At 44.7% G+C, this 24749-nt stretch overlaps 1 protein-coding gene across 1 annotated transcript; it reads right to left on the reverse strand.

Moving 5' to 3' along the window:
• Positions 1 to 6028: 6028 nt before the first annotated feature.
• NOM1 (nucleolar protein with MIF4G domain 1) lies at positions 6029 to 22836 on the reverse strand. The gene is made up of 11 exons (XM_064162811.1): positions 21940 to 22836; positions 20444 to 20568; positions 18958 to 19153; positions 17515 to 17838; positions 16406 to 16516; positions 14555 to 14722; positions 13195 to 13316; positions 9464 to 9596; positions 8984 to 9115; positions 8183 to 8292; positions 6029 to 7170 (listed from the first exon to the last, which is right to left on the reverse strand). Exons 1-11 carry the CDS (start codon positions 22822 to 22824, stop codon positions 6993 to 6995), a joined length of 2484 nt encoding a protein of 827 aa, XP_064018881.1. The 5' UTR covers positions 22825 to 22836; the 3' UTR covers positions 6029 to 6992.
• Positions 22837 to 24749: the final 1913 nt, after the last annotated feature.

Below are 24749 nucleotides of genomic sequence, written 5' to 3' on the forward strand. Positions count from 1 at the left end.
CACTTAATCCCCTTTTAACATATTCACTTTGAAATTCTCCACTCACATGAGGTGAGCTGATTTTGGTGTGCAAACTCTTGTGTCCAAAACCACAAGTTTTCATGATTTTTTAGTGCCACATAGCTCTTCCTTAGCTTATTCTTGATAGATGTGCACTTAATTTCCTTGAGGTGTTATGAGGGAAATGCATATCTGGTTCTGAATTGTGGACACATTTAAATTAGTGGAAGGCTCCTGTAATTAGTTTTGAAGCAAGGCTGCAGGTTCCACCAGAACTTAAGAGTAGCACAGCTGTTTTACACAGGCAGCTGTGATCTTCATCCCTGTGAGCCTCATGGTAAACCAAGCCTTACTGGAGGGCAAAGGAAAAGTTCCCCCAGGAGATGAAATCACAAAAAAAAAGTGGCATATGGTAAAGGAGTCATATCTCTACCTACAATTCCTGAAATCAGTCCAACTGAAAAAATCTTGGGTAAAACTTATACCTCACCTATGGATCAAATTGTCTCCTGAAAACAAAGTTGCTTCATCTACTGCAGGGAAGAACCACATCTCGATTGTCCCACACAAGGGACACGGTCAGGCACAAAGCTGTTGTAACACTCAGTGCAACAGGCATGTGAGCATGAGAGTTGCCACTCGTGCATTTATTAAGCTGAAAGTGCTGTCATGCATGTTTGGCACCACACTGCTCCTGGGCTCTAACTTCTCACGTGCAAAGTTCACCCCTAGAACAATGCAGATCAAGCGATGCCAGATGTGCTTTAAGCGCAGTATTGAGTTGCACACCTTCGGCTAGCACTAAGCAGGGCAGACCCACTTGCGCCTGTGCCTCCGGAGCAGGGCTGATATCAACCCCTCATCCCCGGTGTGCAGGACAATGGAAAAACTTCAAGTTGAAAAAGCCCTGCAGATACTTGGCCCATTCAGGTGTGGTGCTAAAACCCTGCCAAAAAGGACTTGTGTATGATTTATCAGCGTAAGGCTCTGGCCAAAGCTAAAAACCAGACTTCCCTGCACCGTTCATTTTGATACAGAAAACAGAGGTTTAGAACGTTGCTGTCCAGCTTAAAAAGACAACAAAAATTGAAAGCGTGACAATAGCTGTGAGTGGAGAGTGCTGTTTGAAAAGGGAACTGAAGGCTTCTGCTATATAGCTAAAAACCCAAGCATCCGGCCTTTGGTGAAGTGCAGCTAAAGCCAACCGTGCTCTATTTTCCACTGGCTCATCAGGGAGAAGAATCAGTTTTGCAACCATAGCTGCTTGGTCTCCCACTGTAGTGGATTTTAACCAATTCCAAGCCCTTTTCTGCTAATGAAGTAGTAACTCCTTCAAACCTCCTTTGTGGAAGAATTTGGAACATTTTAAGTGGCATCTCTCTTATTGTAAAACATAGAATCATGTTTTACATGGGTAAATGTAAATCATGGGTTAGGTTGGAAAGGGACCTCAAGGATCATCTACTTGCAATCCCCTGCCATAGGCAGGGACACCTCCCACTAGAACAGGTCACAGTATCACAGTATCACAGTATCACCAAGGTTGGAAGAGACCTCACAGATCATCAAGTCCAACCCTTTACCACAGAGCTCAAGGCCAGACCATGGCACCAAGTGCCACGTCCAATCCTGCCTTGAACAGCCCCAGGGACGGCGACTCCACCACCTCCCCGGGCAGCCCATTCCAGTGTCCAATGACTCTCTCAGGGAAGAACTTTCTCCTCACCTCAAGCCTAAATCTCCCCTGGTGCGGCCTGAGGCTGTGTCCTCTTGTTCTGGTGCTGGCCACCTGAGAGAAGAGAGCAACCTCCTCCTGGCCACAACCACCCCTCAGGTAGTTGTAGACAGCAATAAGGTCACCCCTGAGCCTCCTCTTCTCCAGGCTAACCAATCCCAGCTCCCTCAGCCTCTCCTCATAGGGCTGTGCTCAAGGCCTCTCCCCAGCCTCGTCGCCCTTCTCTGGACACGCTCAAGCATCTCAATGTCCCTCCTAAACTGGGGGGCCCAGAACTGAACACAGTACTCAAGGTGTGGTCTAACCAGTGCAGAGTACAGGGGCAGAATGACCTCCCTGCTCCTGCTGGCCACACCATTCCTGATGCAGGCCAGGATGCCATTGGCTCTCTTGGCCACCTGGGCACACTGCTGGCTCATGTTCAGGCAGGTATTGATCAGCACCCCCAGGTCGCTCAAAGCCTCATCCAACCTGGCCTTGAACACCTCCAGGGAGGGAGCAGCCACAACCTCCCTGGGCAGCCTGTGCCAGTGTCTCATCACCCTCACTGCAAAGAACCCCTTCCTAACATCTACTTTGAATCTCCCCTCTGCCAGTTTAAACTGGTTCAAACCCCTCATCCTGTCATTGCAAGGCCTTGTAAATCATCCCTCCCCGGCCCCTTCAGCTACTGGAGCAGAGGGAATATTTCTCATGGAGGTTTGATGGTGGCTGATAGACTCAGCTGGAAGAAATCTCTGCGTGCTCTGTTTGGTGTAGATGTGTTATCAAGCATTTATTCTGCAGTGGAAAAAGCAAAACATTTCCAAGCCCAGCGTAACTTCTGCAGCAGCCTCTGCTGGCAGTCTGTCAGTGCTTACTGCGCTGTTTTGCAGGAAGCCACTTCCCAGTGTGGGGAATTGCTGTTGCTACAGAAAGATCTTTGAGCACTGAGAGCCCCACTGTAAGGAGACACTTCGGTGGGGCTGGAGTTGCTGGTGACAAGCTTTTACTTATGATAGGAGGTGATTCATCCCCTTTACTACGCTCTCCTCAGACCCCACCTGGAGTTCTGGGTGCAGTTCTGGAGGCCCCAACACAAGAAGGACATGGAACTGTTGGAGCGAGACCAGAGGAGGGCCACGAAGATCCTCAGAGATCTGCACCAGCTCTGCTATGAGGAACCTGGGACTTTACAGTCTGGAGAAGAGAAGACTGAGAGGGGATTTAATATATATGTTTCTAAACAGCTGAGGGCTGGTCAGGAAATGGGAGACAGGCTCTGCTCACTGCTCCCTGCGACAGGACAAGGAGCAGTGGGTGTAAGTTGCAGCACTTGAGGTTCCACCTCAACACAAGAGGGAACTTCTTTGCTGTAAGGGTCACACAGCACTGGAACAGGCTGCCCAGAGAGGTTGTGGAGTCTCCTTCTCTGGAGAAGGCCTGTCTGGATGTGCTCCTCTGTGATCTGTGCTAGGTTGTGTGGTCCTGCTCTGGCAGGGGGGAATGGACTTGATGATCTCCTTGGGTCCTTTCTGACCCCTAACATACTGTGAGCCTGTGACAGGCTACAAGAGTTGGGGCTCTGCAGCCTGGAGAAGAGAAGGCTTTGAGGAGACCTTAGAGTGGCCTTCCAGTGTCTGAAGGGGACTACAGGAAGGCTGGGGAGGGACTACGGACAAGGCCTTGTAATGACAGGACGAGGGGTAATGGTTTAAACTGGCAGAGGGGAGATTGAAAGTAGCTGTTAGGAAAGGGTTGTTTGCAGTGAGGGTGGTGAGACACTGGCACAGGTTGCTCAGGGAGGTTGTGGAGCACAGAAGCACCCAATGTGATCTTTGATCTTCAATCACACTGGGTGCTTCTGTGCTCCACAACCTCCCTGGAGGTGTTCAAGGCCAGGTTGGATGAGTCCTTGAGCAACCTGTTCTAGTGGGAGGTGTCCCTGCCTATGGCAGGGGCTTGGAACTGCCTAAGCTTTGAGGTCCCTTCCAGCCTAAACCATTCTCTGATTCTATATATACTAACATGGACACTTTGTCAGGTATAATATCTATAAAATATACAATGTAGAAGTATTTTCATATAAATATATAATAAACAAAGATAAATCACCTCAGCTTTCCTCTTCACCTGTGTCTCATATACCTGGAAGGAGACTGGACCCCAGGAGTGACAGCTTGCAGACATAGACACACATTGTCAGCACACCCTGACAGGCTTTCCACTTCCATGAAGCTATGGCCATTTGGTCAGTAGGACCACAAAACAAATTGCTAAACACAGCAAGATGAGGAGTTGACATTTATCTTAGAAGTGCCAACCTGTTTTGTTTCTGGCAGTGATTCCCTCACTGCATGGTAGCAAGGACAGGACTCACATGGAATCCGTCCTTGTGCCTGACTCCAGTGCTAGGGCCTGGCAGTGTATTTTGGCTGCTTTCCCTAAAAACACATTAAACCCAATTAATGAATTTGTGTTTAAATGTAGATGTGACAAATGTAAAACCCTCAGGCAGGTAAAATCTGTTTTCTTCAGGAGCAAAGCGATGTCTCTGTAAGCTTGAACAACACCGACTAGAGGCTTGGGATGCAAACTAACTAAGGCAAGTCTTGCTCAGGAAAAAGAGCAAGTGTAATTTCAGACTGTAAGGGTAAAACCATCTCCTCTAATTGCATAGCAACACCTGCATCACATTGCCTCAGGCAGCTGCAGCAGGTGAATAGGTTCAGACCCATAAAACACAAGGCAATCTCTCCCCAAGCAGCACAGGGTGCTCACTTCTGATCACCAAGCAAAGCAGATGCATGAGGAACTGGCAGGCTGTCACATTTAAGGAAGAGGTTTCAAGATTTATCTCGAGGAGCAAAGTTGTCTCAACCTCCCAGCTAGAGCAATGTGGCTCTGTTTATGCATTATCCAATCACAGACACATTGAAATGCTGAGCCTACCCAAACTCCTGCAAAACCACCGATTCATTGGGTGGCTGCTGCAGTCTAGGGGGAGTAATTTTCACTCACCAAGGGCCCATGCATTGCACAGCAGCCAGTTTCTAGGGGGCTCACAGAGCTTTTCTCCCAAGCTCAGCCTCCAAAATTAAAATACAAGTTTTGGCATGGATGTCTGTAACAGAGCTGTTTACACAAGCTCCCTGAAGCTGTGACTTCTGTATCCCTCAAAATGGTGTACATTTTCCTTTTGCCCATATTTTTTTTTTCCAATTAGCATAAACCAAAGAACAGAAATGAACTATTTTCCTTTTCTGCCCCTTGCATTTAAGATACAGCTGAGAGGGAACGGCCAGTTTAGTTTGCTCAAAAGCTGCCAATGGTACAAAAGAGACTGAAGAAAATATCTCATTCGTTCTTTTGATGGCAGTATCTTCTGTGTTGTTACTTTGCTGGTGTAACTTGGGGTTTTGAAACTTTCTTCTCCCAGGACTCCTTGTTCGGAGAGGTGAGAAGAACAGCTCCCCTGGCTGCTGAGGGGAAACACTCCACCTGAAAATATTACTTATTAAAGTAATACCTAACAGGAGGGTGTAGTGAGGCTGAAGCTGGTCTCTTCTCCCAAATTACTAGTGATAGGACAAGAGGAAATGGCCACAAGTTGCATCAGGAGAGGTTTAGGTTGGAGGAAGTTCTTCACTGCACGGGTGGTCAGGCACTGGAACAGGCTGCCCAGGGAGTTGGTGGAATCACCATCCCTGGAGGTGCTCAAAAAGAGTGGATGTGGCACTGGAGGCTATGGTCTAGTGATGAAGGATGCTGGGATGAAGGTGGGACTGGCTGATCCTGGTGGTCCTTTCCAGCCACAGCAACTCATAGTGATTAGATGTTGTGCTGAGGGATTTGGTTTAGTCAAGGACTTGCTAGTGTGAAACTAATGATTTGACTCGATGAGCTTGAAGGGCTTTTCCAACCTAAGCAATTCTGTGATTGTGTGAGTAAGCAGAGTACTACATTCAACTCGTTGGTTAAAACATACAAAAATCTTGTCCAGCTCTCTCTGGCTGCAGAACTGAAAATTTTCTGGAGGGTACCTACCAGGAACAAGTTTTCCCAACAGGGACAAATCCAGACCAGCTGAAAAGATAATTGGCATGAAACAAGACTACAAGACACCCTGAGTGGACTGCTGAACACCACTGTGCAAGCCTGGTTATAGACGTAGAACTGGCAGGTCTAGCATAGGTAGATCATGCAGACACAGGGCACATTGCAGGTGAGAAAGTGCTCCCTCTACCCCCCTCAGTTTAAAGTCATTCCCTTCCTGGCAAGCCAGTGAAAAGAAAGCTAATACAACCAGAAAAGTCTTTAGCAACATTAAAGTTTAATGTGTAGTAGCAAGGTGACAGAAGTAACAAAGCACTAACACCCAGTGTTACAGAAATAAATGTACATGATTACTTTTAAACATCTGAATAGAAAATACAGGTGAACTTTTAAGGAAGGTATTCTCTTATTAAAATATTCATAGTGATATGACTCTTTATGCTTATATAAGTTTGGATTGATTAGGCAACTCTACTTTCACAGCTGTGATAAACAAGTAAAAAGAGCAATAAAAACATGCTGTCACCTCTAAACCCAATATAAGTGGGCAAAGTCAGATCTTCAGGTTCTTCTACTACAGCTCTGAATGCAACTGAAGATCTTTTCCTGACTCAGTCAGGTAAACAATTCACAGAATTAGCAGATAACCTCCACGCTTCCAGAGAAGAGTTGGTCGCTTTCAGAAGTGACTCACCAGTATTCTGCCATCTAGTGGCAACTGCAACGCTTAGCTACTGAAAGCCTTTGGTTAAGGCTGCTGCTTCAACACACAGTGGTCAGTATCATGCTATTACCTAAAATGAAAGGGTAGAATACACAACGCAGAACGTTGCTCCTGACAGGCAGTATCACAGTAAAGAAACTCACTCTCTTCTCCGGATACTAACCATGAGCATGAAGCACACAGACTAAAAAGGGACACTGACAATAAACGACATCTATCCCTTTCTTCAGAAAGGCCCTTTTATCACCTACAATAAAGCCTGTCATCAGTGTGATCTTGCTTTGGCGGGGTAGGGGGGGTTGGACTCTATGGTCTCTGGAGGTCCCTTCCAACGTATAACGTTCTGTGATTTTGTATGCAGGACACAGAAAACGTTCACATCAAAACCGAATCCTTTAGAGTAACAAGGCTCTCCTCATCCTCAATGGCTTGGATCTGAAAGCTTTGCATCTTCTGCAGACTCAAGTTTTTTCTGTATGTTTTACTGGAAAATCAGAGCTATAGCTTCAATTTGGATTCCTTTGCTTGCAAAGCCTTGGTTGCTATCTCAATTCTTTCTTGTAATAAGCTAGCTTCTTCAGGACTCTCTTGTGTTTGTACATTTTTCAGTAGGAAGTGGTTAAGGAAGAGCTTCAAGCTTTCCCGTAGTATTCCCAGTTTGGGGTTGTCAGATACTCTGTTAAGATAAAGGGAAAAAAAAAGATAAAGATAGTATTTAGGGTTTTATTTCTGCTTTTAATCTTGTTTAAATAAGACACGTTGCAAAAAACAACGACGACAACACCACAACCTCCCACCCTATAAAAGGAGCTTTTCTGAAGAGGCTTTTGAATTATCAACAAGTTTACAGTGGTTTGGTAAACAGCCCAAACACATTCAACATAAAATTAATCCTTAAAAATAAAATGGAATGTTTGAGCCTTGTACTTGCTTTCTGTAAACACAATACAGCAAAAAAGGAGGTAAACACCATGTTGGAGCTTCCTTGTGTTGCAGTCTTAATGCTTGAGGCACCACTACCCATTTTTTCCTGTGAAGTGACATGACATTGAAAGTCTAACACGACAGAATTGTGGAAGGATTTAAGTCATACAGGATGTCTGCAGGTCATCTTGTCCAGCATCCTGTTTATAGCCAGACTAACATTTAGCTGTGGTCAGGTTGTTCAGTGTTATCCATTCAAGTCCTAACATCTCCAAGGAAGATGATCTCCCAGAATCCCCAAGAAATCCTGTTCCATGTACAACAGTAATATTTTCCAGATCACAGCAATTAAAAAACCCCACAAAACAACCAATCCCCCAAACCTTTCCCTCGGTATTTCTTTATTTTCCCTTATTACTCTAAAGATAACCTTTTAGCAGAGTGTCTGTAGGGTGAGCCCCACTGCAGAGAGACAGTGCAGCAATGAGCAAAGCAGGTAAGTATAGAGCTCTGCTCAAGAAAATCCTGTGACTAAACCAATACACTGAGCAGCTGAAAGCTCTACATTTGTCACAGTTGCATCTATATCAGAGCCTGCACTAATATACGAGTGAGTGCTTCCCTCCACTCACCCCTGGAGTGCTTACTTTTTAAGGGATGGATCTTTGGAAAAGGCACTGTGTAATTCTAAACAAAATAAGTGAGCTTCTTATCCTCCTAGTGACTACTCAGCGAGAGCTCCCTGGAGAACTCTGATCACTTACCTCAGAAAAATGTCATTAAGTTCCTCAGCATCTGTTTTGATTAACAATGTGCTTAGCACTTGTCGCAAGAAGCGGACCTTGGGTTTATCTAGTTCACTGAACTCAATTACCTAGTAGAGAGAAAGGGAAAATTACATGAATCAGAGTACTTAGAAATCAGCTGTTTGAAATAGCTTTTAGGAAACAAATTGGCCTCCTGCATATACTGAGATTTAAGTCTTAGAAAAACTAGCTGAGAATGCTGCCTCCAGAAGTCAACCAGCAAGGAAAGCAGAGAACTTTCAAAGGAATAACCTGTCTGCTAGCACCAAAATACCAGATATAATTTATCAATTAAATAAGTCCTTCAGAAGTACCTAAGACAATTTATTTAATTGCCCATTTAATGCAATTCAATTATTATAATAAAATTCAGTGAACTCTCCATTCTGAAATCTTAAGTGCTCAGTAGATTTCCTTCTGGTCTAATAAAATCAGCATCAGCTAATAAGAAGAGCACAAAATCCATTGACAAAGTCTGCTAATAAAGAGGCCTCAGTTCCAACTTTTGATACTCTAAAGAAAACAGTCCCAGAAGTGGTTTATAGAGCTGAAGACTTTCTGTATGCCTGGGCAACCACAAGCTCCCTTTTCCTCAAATGGGGGCATTACCACAATCATTTATCTGGTAACATCAGAAGAAGTTTTGACTGACCACAAACAGGTGAAATACCAGCTAGGTAGCAGAGAAAATACATTTTGTGTAGAACTAGTAAATGTAAAGAAAGCACAGAAGTGTTTTGAAAAGAAAACCACACCAACCTTGAGAACTGAAAGTGGCAAGGATTTTGTCCTTAATAAGTGAGCCAACAGCGAAACCAAGTTGGAGCTAGCAGTGGCTGACAGGTTTTCCAAGTCTTTGATTTTGTCCCAGATGCTAAACTGAAATGTCACCTAGGTGTCAAAGGAAAAAAAGTAGAATCCTATAAATCAAGGGACTGTTTAGTGACTGGCAACAAACTCTTTTGACCTTCTAATCATTATGCCTCTTCATCAACATCAGACTGCTCAACTCTTAAAATACAAAGAACAGAGGAAAGCAAATGCTCTGCTGTAGCGATTTTATTTCCCACTCACGTCTGACTGTGAGTATACCTTGCTCAAACGCACAGTCACACCAGAAGCATTTTTGGTCAGGATTAAGATTTTAACAGGCACAAACCTATTTTTGGGTATTCAACAACTGTTTTCTTAACCACAGTTGTTACACTAAAAACAAAGTGGAATCAGATTTTTCTTCACCTGGAATCGTCTTTCATATTCACAAAACTTGTTAGCCAGGAATGCGTAGAAGGGGTTATATGTTTTCTCCTGCAGGCAGCAGAAAATCACAACATGAACAATTTCTCTCTCCTGCTGATCTTTCAGTCCAAGCCTAAAATATAGCAAGAAAAAGAGAATCTTTAGTAAGGAAAGAGTTACTGCCACAAAATAGGAGTTACAGTCAAGAGCAACACTTAAAAAAAAAAATCCCCAAACACCACATTAAATTCAGCTTGTAAGGAAGCTCCTGCAATGTTTCAAACACTGAATGGACCCAAACCTTAAGCCTGGGGCCTGCATCAGTATCCTAATATGGCAATATGAAAATGCTATGGTTATTATTGGTGTTAAAGGAGTGGCTGCAAAAGCAAGGCCTGAACAGGCAGAACTGGAATACTACAAGTAGAGTGACCCCCTAGGGAAGGAAAGGTAGCCCATTCCATGCTCCACGAAGAAAAACAGAGAGAACACTATTAACATGGAGTATAATGTCCCAGCAGTGGTGCAACAAGCAGTGCTGAATGGTGTGCAAAGGCTAAAGAAACAAGAACTGCAGGACTCGGTTGCCTCACACTTGTATCTCACAGATGGACAAACAGCCTTTGGATCAGTGGAAGTCTGTTCTGAGAAACATGCCCAGGGCCCTTTACTTCTGTGGTATGTGCTAGGGCCAAGAAAACATTTTAAGATGTTTTTCCTACTTAGCTAGTAATATGAATCTTTTAATCTCTCAAATCCATGCTGCAGAATAATTGAAATGTCATAAGAGGATGCAGTCAGTGCCTTCAAAGCATCTTAAAAAAACAAAGCCTGAATAAACCATTATTAATGAGTACCACTGCTGGCTACCTCAGCACAGAGGCCAAGGACTGAACAGCCCTCCCACTTGAGCAGCTGACCAGCCTAAAAGAGGACTGAGGCACTTTGGCAGGGAATGGTAACTACCTCACAATGCACCTGTTCCGTGAATAATATGATTTAGCTTCCAGGATTGCCAAATGCTTGGCAGCATTAAAATCAATTAAAATGAAAAACGTTTCATATTAGAAACTGAAAAATGTCAAACAAAATTCTTCTCATGGCTTCAAGCTCAAGTTACATATGGTAGGATAACTCAAGCATATTTTGTAACCAAGTTTGATTCCACTGAAATTTGCTCTACTGTTTGCAGAGCAATTTGTCATTTCTTGATTTTAACATCACTTGCTTGCATACACCTCCAAACATCTGCCACTGCCTTTGATCACAGACACAAAACAGATTAACAGAGAAAATACTGTCTTTTAGCCAAAACTTCTCAGAATGTAAGGTTTTACAATAGGAAAACCTGGGATGATTTCTAGGCTGATTGCTAATGAGTGGTGAAAACTTGAAGATTTGCTTCTCTAAATGAGCAGTGCTGTAAGTGCTCTGTGTGTGACGTAATTCAGCTGCTCTCCCATCAGCCAAGTTCTAACTGATTTTATAGAAGAGCAACACATTGTTTTTTAATACAGACTTTTTCAGCCAACAGACACATATTTAAGAGATGACTTGTGAAGTTAACACAGCCATCACTCATTTGGCACACTCTCCTTTCCCTTGGTCATCATCAATTCTATCATGCCTTGATTATTCAGGTTGCCAGACACTTGTAAGCAAGGAAAACAGCAATTTGATGTTTAGTTTTGCTCTTATCTTCACATTTTCACAGAGCTAGCAGTATTTAATCTTTTCAGACCTAGCATTCCTGACCATCTGAGACTGAAGAGTTCAGATTGTCTTTTACTGATGAGTTTCACCATAAATCTGCACAGATTTCATAAGCCTGATAAACTTTGATAAAAGAATATGAAACCACCTGACCTACTGAATCACTCACGAGTCAAGAGCATTCCCAGGGACTCGCATGCCTTGATCACTTTAAAAACTTCCTGGTGTATATGGGATAACTGCCTCAGAAGCAGGTTATTCACCACCAGCAGAAGCTTGCCTCTGAACAGGTAAGCTATCAGCTGAAGGCCAAGATTATTACTGCCTTTAGATCAAAAAGAGTAACACTCAAAGCAATCTCAGCTTCAAATCACTTCAGTAGGTACAATCACATACTTGCTGTCCTGAATTACACATCCCATTTCAGCAGGATATTGAGAACTTGTACAAATTTCCTATTTTTGGTGAATGCTAAGTTTCTCAAATCCCTCATCTCTATAAAATAGCTTTAAAAATTCCCTCTCCATCAAGCTTAGGAAGCATTTGTTCCCCATCCTGTGTGAATCTGTGGTTTGCCAAGATGTGGCCTTTTCTCTCGTGAAATAGATCAAGTCTTACTCTTTTCTGCCTCCAGTGATGTTCCCAACCCTCCCTTGTGCTGAGCCACTTCAGAGAGCTGTTCTTGCTCCAAACTGATTACTTTGCTGTAAGGAGGAGAAAGACAAGCAGAACTGTAGCAGCCTGGATTTAAAATGCTTGAAATGATCTTTTAACCGCACCCTCACTCCAGCAGTGGATTAATCAACAAGTGCAGTGAAAATGTTTCTTTATGTATGTCTCATGCTCTTCCTCACGAGACTGACATTAAACATGTGACTATCAACTCCTCCACGCTCTGGAGCAGATGTTCACATTGAGGTTAGCTTCCTCACTGACAATTCTGTGTACTTTCCATTACAGTCTGCCAGATGTGGGCAGCTTTGAGAATTCCTCTCAAAGAGTTTGCTGTCTAAAAATCATTGGCAACACGCATCAGGCAATCTGCAGACAGTTTTTCTGCCAAGCCTCCGTGTGTCCAGATTTGTATGCTAGTTTCAACAGCATGGATGAGAGTTGAGGATCAATTTGCAAATTGAGCTGCCAGGTCTTGGCAAAAACTGCAGCAGCAGCAGCTAATTTCTTTTAATTGAACAGGCCATATTAAGCTATTGGAATGATTCCATCAGAGTCTTAAATCCAGGCTGTGTTTTGCAGAAGTGGCATTTAATCAAACATTAGTTGACTTTATTACAAAGTCTGTTTTGGTTTGGTTAGCAAATTGAATAATTGAATGCCATCCTGGCAAGACAATTCCCTTGAATTACAAGGCTGCAATAGGAAAGTTCAGACCTGATCTCTCCCCTCCCAGTTACTACTGACTTACAATTAATATTCTGACAAACACAAAAAAATAGCTTCGTTTGAGTTCTCCCTGATCTTCCTCTAAAGAGCTGTTTGCCAAGTGGTAAGGAAACTGGCCTTAAGGTAAAATGTGACCCTGGAGCAAATCCAAAGCTAATACATTCTGGAAAAGGAAAGTGGAGGTGCTAAGACACTGCTAGGACATGCAAGTATGGACAGAGACCTACACGACAGTTAAACAAAGCAGTGAGAAGGAAGTGGCAGTACTATGAAAATCCAGCAACAAAAGGAAGGGATGTTCTGAAGGTGCTTCTGGTCTGCCTACAGAGGAAGCAAGCCTGCAACAGCTTCCATCCACTAGACTGGGAGACGTCTTCAACCCCAAGACTCCTGATGTCAAAAAGACACTCTACATCACAAGTTATGAACATCAGCAACAACAACAGGGGCTACTCTTTTCCTTTACACCAGGCTTCAATCATTTCACCCTACATGGATCCTTAGCTCTGGACTTCTTCAATTACATTATCAAATGAATGTTTTTAAGCCTACAACAGCAGTGGGTGTTTTTCCAACTCAAGTAATGTTATTTTTGTTCTGGCCTACTCTCTACTTACTTGAGAAGCTTTTCAAAGGCATCCAAGAAGTCTTCACTTGTCATCAAGACACAAAAAATACTTCTCCTGATATCAGTGTTCATTCTCAGCTTACGAGCAAGCTCCAGTATCTTTGAACTGACCTGAAAAAAGCAACTGACAAATTAAATGGTGTTCTATTTATACCTGCTTTAAGAAAGCTATTTCTGTGCAGCCTCAAATCAGATCATTAATGAAGACCTCCACTAAACTGTGAAGCAGCAATCCAGGGGTCCTGAGCTTTTGTCCAGAGGCACAGGCATCATCAGGAGCTTTTTGAATCAGAGAAACACCTTTTAATGTAATTTAATTGTGCCAATTATTTTAAGATATGTTTCTTTACTGGCTGGAAAGCAAACCTGAGGAGAGGGACTTGGGGGTGCTGGCACACAAGAAGCTCAACGTGAGCCAGCAGTGTGCACTTGCAGCCCAGAGCGTCCACCAGAGCCTGGGCTGCAGCAGGAGAAGTGTGGCCAGCAGGGCCCTGGAGCTGATTCTCCCCCTCTACCCCGCTCTGATGAGACCCCACCTGGAGTATTGCATCCAGTTCTGGAGCCCCCATCACAAGAGGATGTGGAGATGCTGGAGCGCGTCCAGAGAAGGGCCATGGGGATGGTCAGAGGGCTGCAGCAGCTCTGCTGTGAGGACAGACTGAAAGAGTTGGGGCTGTTCAATCTGGAGAAGAGAAGGTGACCTTCTTGTGGCCTTCCAGGATCTGAAGTGGGCCTACAAAAAAGCTGGGGAGAGACTTTTTAGGCTCTCAGGTAGTGACAGGCCTAGGGGGAATGGAGTGAAGCTGGAGATAAGTAGGAAGCTGCTCAGCATGAGAGTGATGAGAGCCTGGAATGGGTTGCCCAGGGAGGTGGTTGAGGCCCCATGCCTGGAGGTGTTTAAGGCCAGGCTGATCTAGGGTGGAGTGTCCCTGGGCATGGCAGGTGGGTTGGAACTAGATGATCCGTGTGGTCCCCTCCAACCCTGACTGATTCTATACTTCTTTAATATAAGCCACCATGGCCATCTTGCCAGGCTTTTAGGGGAGGCTTAGATAGAGGCTGCCCACAGATAGACAGCTCTACCTGTCAGAGTTCATGCTAGCAAACCCACTAAATCAGGTCTCTTATTCTGCTTACCCAAGTCACTTCTGCAAGCCCACAGGGTAAGAAAAACAAGCAATAATGTGCTTTTACTAAGCACAAGAACATAAGCATCAGAGCAGAATCTGCAGTCCAAAAGCTTAAGACTCACAAATCCCTGAAAGCGAGCTCGAAAATGAACTTATTCACCTGTATAAAGACTATTCCAAAGATCACAAATACTCAGACTTAAAACTGCTTGGATTTACCTTTCCTACACGTAGTTTTTGCTGACTCTTGCTGGTTTTATCATCAATCATTGGTGCTCCACTCCAGGACGACCCTATGATCCACCAGCGACCAATCTGATCAGCACTGAGGAGAGATTCCAGGGAGACTCGAAGCTGAGTGTCTTTTCCAGAACCACTGCTGTGAACCTTGAACAACAAAATAAAAGCCCAAAGCTTATATCTGAAGGATTGTTTTTAAAGAAAACAAATACTTTAATTACTTGAAATTACTTTTAAACAAAGAACTTCATCTTCATAAAGATGTTCACAAGTTCCTTCCCCAGTTCTTAGTTTCAAGTCAACAATACGAGAAGAATTTAGAAGTCTCCCACATGCTCTAATCTCTGAAAGAAGTTGCTTAAAACTGCATTTAAAAGATCTTGATTTGTTAATTTCAGAAGAGAGATAATCAATTAAAAAGTAGCCACCTTCCACCCATAAAACTTGACTAGAATTCAGACAATCAGATGCAGCAGCTTATGATCTGGCCATAATTTCCTTTCTGAACACTCAGAGGAAGATACATGATGAACTGCTTTGTGTTTCATACAATTCTATCAACAGAAAGTTTAAACTCTTTGAATAAAGAACTGTCAACAAAAGTGCTTAAAAGCCTAAGAAGAGGACTAAGGAATTAGTTACCTAGCTTATTTTTGCCTGACCTGTTATGACCAACATGCTCATCCTGCACCTATAAATCTGCAAAATAAGATGCTCTAAGTCTTGTAAACAAGTAGTGTTATTTTTGAGGTTGGAGATACACAGACTTGTAAAATCAGACTGCTGTGAAAATGGCTTTGTTCTCATTTCAGAGACAATTACTTACATGCATTTTATAGTGGGTTGTTTCAGAGAAGCAAACTGCCTTCTCTCCATCAAAAATAAAAAAAAACAACTCACAAGAAGCCAAAACCATTCAGGTTTTCAGAAGTGTTAAGACTTCCAAAACAGTTCTGGTGAAGTCAGGAGTGGGTGCCTGCAATCAAAATCTATGGAAAAAATAACTTGTCATAATGACTCATTTCTCCTGCACAATTATTAAATAACCCACAACCTCTTTTCTAATATAGGACTCTGAGGTAAAGTCTTTGGCTAAGTGCTTGGTCCTTTCTCAAACTGTTCTGCAGAAGGCTGACTTAACTTGGACACTGGAGATAATACTTAATGATCCAAGAAGTGATTTTTGCCCACAATAGTTTCAGACTGTTAAATGAATTTAAAAATGCTACAAGCTCATCAATCCAACACACAATATGTGCTAGTTGGAGGCTATCTGGAATATTTTAGTAGAGAAACCAGATTATAGGCTGTGAAAAGGAAACAACGGTGAGGTCTGCTGCACTCATAGGCTTGCTGAGATATATAAAGACAAGAACAGAAAATATAGATAAGACAGTGGGAGTCACAGTGTGTGTGTCTGTCTCAGTGGATGCCTGTGCTTTTTCTCCCTGTGTAACCCAACTAATTCTGCTTCTAAATCCCCCTTGCCAATCCTTCAAACTCACCTTGCAAGTAAGGCAGAGGGATGGAAAGAAGGTGGAAGGGTGGTTGGGAGCCCCTCCTGGGGACACTGATTTCTGGCAGGAGAGTTGTGTTTCTGTATTACTTTTAACTTGTCTATTTCTGTCTGTAGCTGTGTATATTTCACCTGTCTGCTTGTCTACTGTGCTAAGCTGTGAACATAAAGTTTCTTTCCTTAACTTGCAGCCAGCAGAGTCTAGTCTGGGTGATTTCATAAGAGGGGGCACGTAACTCCCAAACCATCACACAATACAAAGAATTACTCCTGGTTTAAGATGAGTTGTACTGTACTGCCAAGGCAGTTCTCACCAGTGACCGTTGCAACTTGCGAAGCTTTTCAATTGGTTCAGGATCATACCCAGGAATCTTGCGCATGTCGTTGTTCCTCAGTGCCAACATAGTCTCCAGCATGAAACGAACCTAGTGAGGAAAGAAACATTTCACAGAATCACAGAATGGTTTGGGTTGGAAGTGACCTCAAAGCTCAGCCAGTTCCAAACCCCTGCCATAGGCAGGGACACCTCCCACTGGAACAGGTCACTCAAGGCCTCATCCAACCTGGCCTTGAACACCTCCAGGGAGGGAGCAGCCACAACCTCATCTGGAGTACTGTGTCCAGGTCTGAAGCCCTCAATATAGGAAGGACATGGACCTGATGTAGTGGGTTCAGAGGAGGGCCATGGAAATGACAGGGGCGTTGGAGCACCTCTACTACGAAGACAGGCTGAGGGAACTGGGGTTGTTCAGTATGGAGAAGAGGATGCTCCACAGAGACCTAATAGCAGCCTTCAAGTACCTAAAGGGGACCTACAAGAAGGCTAGAAAGGAACTATTTACAAAGGGCTGTGGTGACAGGATGTGAGCCAACAGCTTCAAACTAAAGAACAGATTTAGACTGGATGTTAGGAACAAGTTCTTTACTATGCAGGAGGTGGCTGGGGCCCCATCCCTGGAGACATTCAAAGTAAGACCCAAGAGGGCTTTGGGCAACCTAATCTAGCTGAGGATGCCCCTGCTGACTGCTGGGGAGTTTGGACAGGATGACCTTCGGAGGTGACTTCCAAACCATTCTATGATTCTATGTTACATTCATGTTTGGGCTTTGGTTCAAAGCTTAATCTGCTAGAAGTCATGCTCCAATCATCATTTTTTGCAGTGCACAAAGCATCATGAAATAGAAGCAATGCTTGATGTGTAAGATACAAAAACGGTCCTAGTCTCACCTATTACAAACATTTCAGTGCCTGTGTCCTAAAAAACAATCAGTGAAGACAGACAAGAAGAATACAAATAAGTGAACACAACAAATGAACGTTGCTGGTAACTTTGGATCCAAATAGAGTGAAGCAGAAAACATTTTGCTAAATTAACAGACATATCCAAGGACAGATTGAAATCTATTGAGCTTTAATACATACCCTAGCCTGGTCTTGGAATTTCTTCTCTGCTGTGTTTGCTTTTCTCTGGGCTTCAGTGATCAGTTCCTTCAAAGCCAAGGCATCATCTTTTCGTAAGGAAAAGCCCACATTTTTCAGAAGAAACAAAATCAACTCAATCTCTTTCTCAGTGAAAGTGCTAATGAGCTTTTTCAGAATATCAAAGATCAGCAGGGAATGAACCACATGAAAGTTATAGAGATGAGCAATCAAGGCAAGCAGATTTTCACATTCTTTCCCTTCAGCATCACTTTTACAGAGTTCATCAAATTTCTTCACAACAGCTTCCAAAAAGTGAGCACCGACCTGGCAATGGTTCCATTAAGGGAGAAAAAAGGAAAAGCAGCAGTTAACTCTAAGTAGATTTTACAGACATCTGTAAAACATTTATTTTTGGGGTACTGCCACTACTAATTTTAAAGAAATAAACTCTTGCTCCTCTCAACCAATATGGATGATTTACATACACAAATATCTAAGTGGTGTGGTATTTTCTTGATGTATATATGCAAAACAACTCCCAATGCACCAGGCTTTCACAGGTGCTCAGCATAAGCTTAGGCTGATTTTGCAGTGAGGATAAAGTATAGCCATTGTAAGTGTCAGAGTTCTCTCCAAGATCATCCAGGCCAACCTAGCACCCAGCCCTAGCCAGTCAACTAGACCATGGCACTAAGTGCCTCATCCAGTCTTTTCTTGAACACCTCCAGGGACAGCAACTCCACCACCTCCCTGGGCAGCCCATTCCAATGTCAATCACTCTCTCTATCAGGAACTAACTTCCTCCTAACATCCAGCCTATACTTCCCCCGGCACAACTTGAGACTGCGTCCCCTTGTTCTGTTGCTGGTTGTCTGGGAGAAGAGACCAACCCTACCTGGCTACAGCCTCCCTTCAGGTAGTTGTAGATAGCAATGAGGTCACCCCAATCAGAAAGCATACTAAAACACAGGTGGGTAATGAACACAGTACACTAAACAAGACCCCCTTCACTAATATAGTGCTAATATTTGTTGATGGTTCTTATGAAAATCAGCAGTCCTGGCTTCAGTACTGATCTGCATTACAAACCGTGAGCAGCTTCGTATTTGTCTATCCCATGATCACACTGCACAAATGTATAAAAAGAGGGGGAGACTTGAAGCATAGAAAATTCAGTTTTAGAGATGCCAAAAGATTCTGATTAAAACTTTGGTATTTTTATAAATTGACCTATATGACTCATAAAGGAAATAAATCAAGCAACAGACTCAACTCACTTGTGTCCATCTAGCAAATAATCTACAAATACTCAAGACATTCAACCAGAGAACACTGTTCAGTGACACAACTGAAAAAAATCAAAATCAATTTAAACAAGACACCAGAAAAACTACTCTACAATAAGTGTTATTCAACAAAATTAGTCCAAACCACAAGAATTACCTCAATTCCTACATTATGATGAAGAATGCTGACCAGAAGAACATGCTCCATCATCAGTCTTGGAGGCATGGCAACTGCAGCAACACAAGCATTCATCAGAATATCTGTCAGAGTCTCATTCATGTCCTTTCTGCTGTTGGTCATGTAGAGCTCTTCCATCTGTCCACTAATAGAGGACAAATTCGGTTCACTCAGCCTATTGAGAAACAAATCCAGAGTTAATTGGGTTTTCTTCTTTAGATGACTACATAATTTTCAATGTACCAACCAGTCTATCTATTCTTTTTAGAGAAATTAGCTTGGCTTAAGAAGACAGACTGGAAAGCTGACTGGAAAAGACCTTTTGTATTTTGCTGTGTCCACGAAACCAAACAAAAAAGAAGGTAAAATTCTGGGTGGAGTTGTTTTTTTGTATTGCTGTGGGTTTGTTTGTTTGTCTCTGCTATTATTTCCATGTAAGAACAGATTAGTGCAGTATTTGCAAAGCACTGTCAACGTGCTTACTGTCACACTGAACAGAGTTATTAACAAAACAAAATTTGCTCTTAGCAGTTCTAAGTGTGGTACATCAATCTCCAGAGAAATTAAGTATGAAAACACCTCATAATTTCCTAACATATGTCTCAAATTCTAAGTGACTGAACAAACTACACACTGTAGTCTGCATTTGTACAGATAACATATATAAAACAATGCCAACATGTTTCTTACATTAAAAATAGTTATAGAATCATACAATCAACCAGGTTGGAAAAGACTTTCAAGGTCATCCAGTCCAAACTATCACCCAGCCCTAGCCAATCAACGAGACCATGGCACTAAGTGCCTCATCCAGGCTTTTCTTCAACACCTCCAGGCACGGCGACTCCACCACCTCCCTGGGCAGCCCATTCCAATGCCAATCACTCTCTCTGGCAGGAACTTCCTCCTAACATCCAGCCTAGACCTCCCCTGGCACAACTTGAAACTGTGTCCCCTTGTTCTGTTGCTGCTTGCCTGGCAGAAGAGACCAACCTCTAAAAATGTGTGCAAGTGTTAACTGCTTTTTCTTCTCTTCAGCACTGTAACTGCTTTTTCTTCTCTTCAGCACTGTAAGCTATGAACTGTTGTTCTGTCTCAGCAGTAGCATCAGAGAAATTTGAGTTCAATTAATTAAAAAACAGAAATTCATGCTTTTTTTAGGGGAAGACTTATAACTCACACTACATATTTCAACTGGCAGTGAATTACACCTAGCAGTTGCAGGCAACTGATGCGTGGAATTCAGCCCAACCTTAAATTTATATTCTAGGTTTTTCAACATCTCTAATAAGCACCTTTGAAGAATTTATATCAACAAAGATAATTATTATTAAGAATAGCAGGCATGATTGCCAACTTAAAATCAGTTTCTGAAGAGAGAAGTCACATCCTTGCCTCTTTTCTTTGAATAACGATCACAATCACATCACAGCAGAAAGATTAATGACTCTCCTTATTACATTACCTATTAATGAGGCCATTCACCATTTTTTTCAGCCTTCCCAATTCTTCTCTTTTCTTGTCATCTAGTGTCTCCTGAGCTTTCCTTACTTGAGGGGGAACATACTTTGTAGCACTGTGGTTATGACTCTTACAAGGAAAACAATAAAATGAAACACCAAATGAAAATAGTAGCTGAAATATTTGAACACAAACATACATTCTTATTTAAAATATAGCAAGCTTTCAGTTCGGTATATATTTTGACATGATAACCAGGGTCAAAGGAACAAACTCATACAAAACAGCAGCATGCAACAAGTTACTGCTTAGGACCAACTTGATGGCAGCAGCCTACCCCCTGCCTTCCTTACGTGCCATTTTCTGTGAGCTGTTGTAATTAAACAACTTACACCTTGGCTTTCTCCAGGTTTTATTAGCTGCAGACATACTAAGAGTTAGTTAAGTTAGTACCGTGCAGTCTAAACGAGCTATTTGGTCTCCTCTGTTCCACTCGTGCTACAAGACCTAACACAGGCTGAACCTCTGGGCTCATCCAGCTTGCAACAGGTAATACTTCTAACATCAGTCTCTTGGTTCTTCTGGGCATCAGTGCTTAATCACGTTCTTAAACTCTGAAGCCAGGCTAGCTCCGTGTATTTGGTGCTCTTTATACAGAGACAAGGCCACAGGCCCCGTGCTTTAAGCTGTTATCTGCTAGCATCCTGACCCGGGGAAACCCTACCCTGACGCCCAACAGTTGTCCCAAGCACTTGGTAGGTCTGCGCAGTCATTACTAGCTGGACTCGGTGCTGTTCTGAACCACGGCAATCACAGAATTAACCAGGCTGGAAGAGATCTTTAGGATCGTCCAAACTATCACCTAACCCTTCTAAGTAACTAAACCATGGCACTAAGTGCTTCATCCAGCCTCCTCTTAAACATCTCCAGGGGTGGTGACTCCACCACCTCCCCGGGCAGCCCGTTCCAATGCCAATCACTCTTTCCGTGAGGGATTTCTTACTAATGTGCAGCCAAAACCTGCCCTGAACCCCACCTGGCTGCAGCCTCCCTTCAGGTAGCTGTAGACAGCAATGAGCTCTGCCCTGAGCCTCCTCTGCTGCAGGCTGCACACCCCCAGCTCCCTCAGCCTCTCCTCACAGGGCTGTGCTCCAGGCCCCTCCCCAGCCTTGCTGCCCTTCTCTGGGCATGTTCAAACACCTCGACATCTTTCTTAAGTTGAGGAGCCCAGAACTGGGCACTCAAGGTGTGCCCTGAGCAGTGCTGAGCACAGGGGCAGAATAACCTCCCTTGTCCTGCTGCCCACACTGCTCCTGAGCCAGCCCAGGATGCCATTGGCTCTGCTGCCCACCTGGGCACGCTGCTGCCTCATATTCCGTACAGCCTGATTAGACAGCAACCTCCTGGGCTTGTCAAGGGGATCCAACCTCTGCTTTACGCTCAGGTTGCGGCATTACACCTTAAGAAGCAAGTCTGCATTATCGAAGACGATCACCCTACCTCTTCCTCCTCCTCCTGCTCACTCGAGGTCTCGCTGGCCTCAGGCACTCCGCCGTCCTCGGGGGACGAGCTCTCGCTCTCCCACTGCCCTTCCACATCATCCCCCTCGGAAGGGTTCGAGGCGTCCTCCGAATCATCTTCGTCCTCGTCCTCCTCCCGCGGTCCCGGCTGGCTCTTCTGCGGCCCCAGCTGGCTCTCCGCGGCCTCCTCCTCGTCGCTGCTCTCGCACAAGGTGCTGAGGCCGGCCCGGGAGCCCAGAGCGCCCAGCACGTAGCCCAGCCCGTCCCGCAGGAAGCTCTGAGGCACTCTCTCCACCGCGGCCCCTTCCTGCTTCTTGCGGCGCTTGTTGAGCCCCAACAGCCGCTCCAGGCGCCGGATCTCCTGCTCCTCTTCCTCGTTGGCCTCCAGCAGGGCCCGCTTCCGTACCGAGGCGGCCGCGGCCGCGGGGGCCGTGCGGAGTGTCGGTGCTGGCACCGCCGGCCGCGCCGCCTCTCGCTGCCGCGGCGGCCCCGGCCGCTGCTTTCCCACGGGGGCAGCAAGCGAGGCTGGGGTTCTGGGACGGGCGGCTGCAGCTGGCTTCGCCGTGGCCAGCTTGGTCGCAGACGGCTTGGTCGGAGCGGCTGGGGCCTCCACCAGCTCCCCGCGTTGGAGGCGGCGGCGGCGGCTCCGCTTGAGTCTGCGCTTCTCCTTCTTCGCCTCTCGGCGGTTCCTGTGGTTCTGCCTCTCCGACCCTTTCAACAGGTTCAGCTGTGGTTGGTCGCCGGCCGCCTGCACGAACTCCTGCACGGCGTGCCGCAACCTGTCCAGCTTCCCGCCGCGCCGAGGGCGAGCAGCCGCCGGCCGCTTCGTCCTGCCCGGAGCCACGCCGCGCCTGGACGCCGCCATGCTGGGGAAGGGGCAGCCTGCCGCTTCCGCCGCGGGCCGCCAGCTCGGGCAGCAGCGCCCCCTAGCGGACAGCGGCGCCCCCTAGCGAGCAGCGGCGCCCCCTAGCGAGCAGCGGCGCCCCCTAGCGGGCGCTGGCCGCTGGGCGGCCCATTAGGCGATGGAGGCGCTGAAAGGGTCTTCACGGGGGGCGGCCTCTCTTCAAACCCGGCCCAAAGCCGCTGAATCCGCAAAGGCCTCCTCTTTTAAATATACCAATATTGAAGAAAATATGAAGCTTGTCCCTTTCCTTACAGAAGCGACTGGGACAGCTCATCCCTTATAGCTTCGGCTGCAGTCACAGTTTGCCACTCACTGGGCACTAGGCTCTCACTATTCGAGGCCGCAGGAGCTGGGGGGTGTTAGTGTCCCTGGGCTCTCCTGTCTGCCCAGTTCCCAATTTGAGACCCTTTCTGACCTTGCCGAGTTTCTGAGAGCACAGGACAAAGTGATGCAGCTGCATGGGATCCGCTTTGCTCTGTCTGGCCCTTTGTGCACAGCAGGTGACAGCTCCTATGTCACTGATGTGGTCTGAGGGAATTAAATGTCCTATAGCAGTTTGCTGTTGTCAGCTGGAAAAACCAATTTGTTAATCTTAATTTTGGTCTCTTTGCTGTACTGGAGGCTTATGTGACCTGCTGTCTGCATCCTGTCCTTCCACCAACTGTGAACTCTAGTGCCAGTTTCAGTCATGTTTGCCTGGAGTTCCCTGAAGCACTGAATTTCCTCCAGTTCCATCATAACAGGTGGCTGGAGAGAGGACCAAATTTATTGTCTGAACAAAGTGCCACAAGATGAGCTCAGACCTTAGCAGGCACCAGAAAAAAAACCCAAACCAACCATATAAAAGCCACTGCAGGTGACCCAGTTTCAGAAAAAGGGTCAGTCTTGAATTGCCTGTGTGAACCAAACCTGTGCTGCCCAGGGAGGTGGTGGAGACGCCGTCCCTGGAGATGTTCAAGGAGACACTGGATGAGGCACTTAGTGCCATGGTCTGGTTGATTGGCCAGGGCTGGGTGCTAGGTTGGGCTGGATGAGCTTGGAGGTCTCTTCCAACCTAGTTGATTCTATGATTCTGTGCCATTCTAGAGACTCACAACAGAATCTTCAAGTAACTTGCACTGTTCGGAGGCTCTGATTGCTTAGAATAATCTCATTCTGGCACAGTTTGCATAGTCAAGAAAGGCTTTGGAGGTAAAGCAATGTTCTTACATGAATCAAGCTGTTTTCTTCATTGATAAGAAGGAAGTCAGGCTTCATTATTTTGTTCTCTGGCCTTGCACTTGCAACCCCTCTTTAGCAATGAGCTACCATGTTATACTCATGTTTTACCTGAGTATTTAACACAGCTTTATTCTTTAGAAGATGATTTTTGTCTTTGCATGCACTTTTCCATGTTCTTTCATTACATCATATGTCCTAGATGACCCATGCTTCAGGAATCCAGTTTTCTCAAGGCTGATGCACCATCAATCTTTCACCCTCTGTGACAAAGTACGTTGCATGGATTTGTCAAAGCATCCCTTCTGCTACACTTTGAACTATATATTATGCTGTAATTTATTGCTGGGCCACTCTTGATTTATGCACAGGCAGCCCATGTGCATTTTGCATCCTCTTTATGGATTTATTGATAACAGCAATCCAGCAGCATGCCAGGATGGCAGATAAATACAACTTCCAAGATTTGCATCTTCCTTCTGTTTCATCATGTCATTCATTTGTCATTCAGAGCTTTCCACTAGTGGGAAATTTTACCTATCTACAAGCAGAGGAAATACCAGCATTTGCCTTCTTCAGTACTTCATGCCACAAAGCAAAATGTGGCAGGCATGTATTTTGGTGAACTCCATGATCCCAAATTTGGGAGAAAATATGCAAAAAATATG

The sequence above is a fragment of the Pogoniulus pusillus genome, chromosome 23 (genome assembly GCF_015220805.1).
Source record: "Pogoniulus pusillus isolate bPogPus1 chromosome 23, bPogPus1.pri, whole genome shotgun sequence".
Classification (NCBI taxonomy): domain Eukaryota; kingdom Metazoa; phylum Chordata; class Aves; order Piciformes; family Lybiidae; genus Pogoniulus; species Pogoniulus pusillus.

Coding starts and splice junctions, on each gene's coding strand:
- NOM1 (XM_064162811.1), bottom strand. CDS start 22,824: ATGGCGGCGTCCAGGCGCGGCGTGGCTCCGGGCAGGACGAAGCGGCCG. Junction 13,317..14,554: donor AAAAACTACGTGTAGGAAAG/GTAAATCCAAGC, acceptor TGCTTTTTTCAG/GTCAGTTCAAAGATACTGGA. Junction 8,293..8,983: donor TGCCACTTTCAGTTCTCAAG/GTTGGTGTGGTT, acceptor TCTCTCTACTAG/GTAATTGAGTTCAGTGAACT.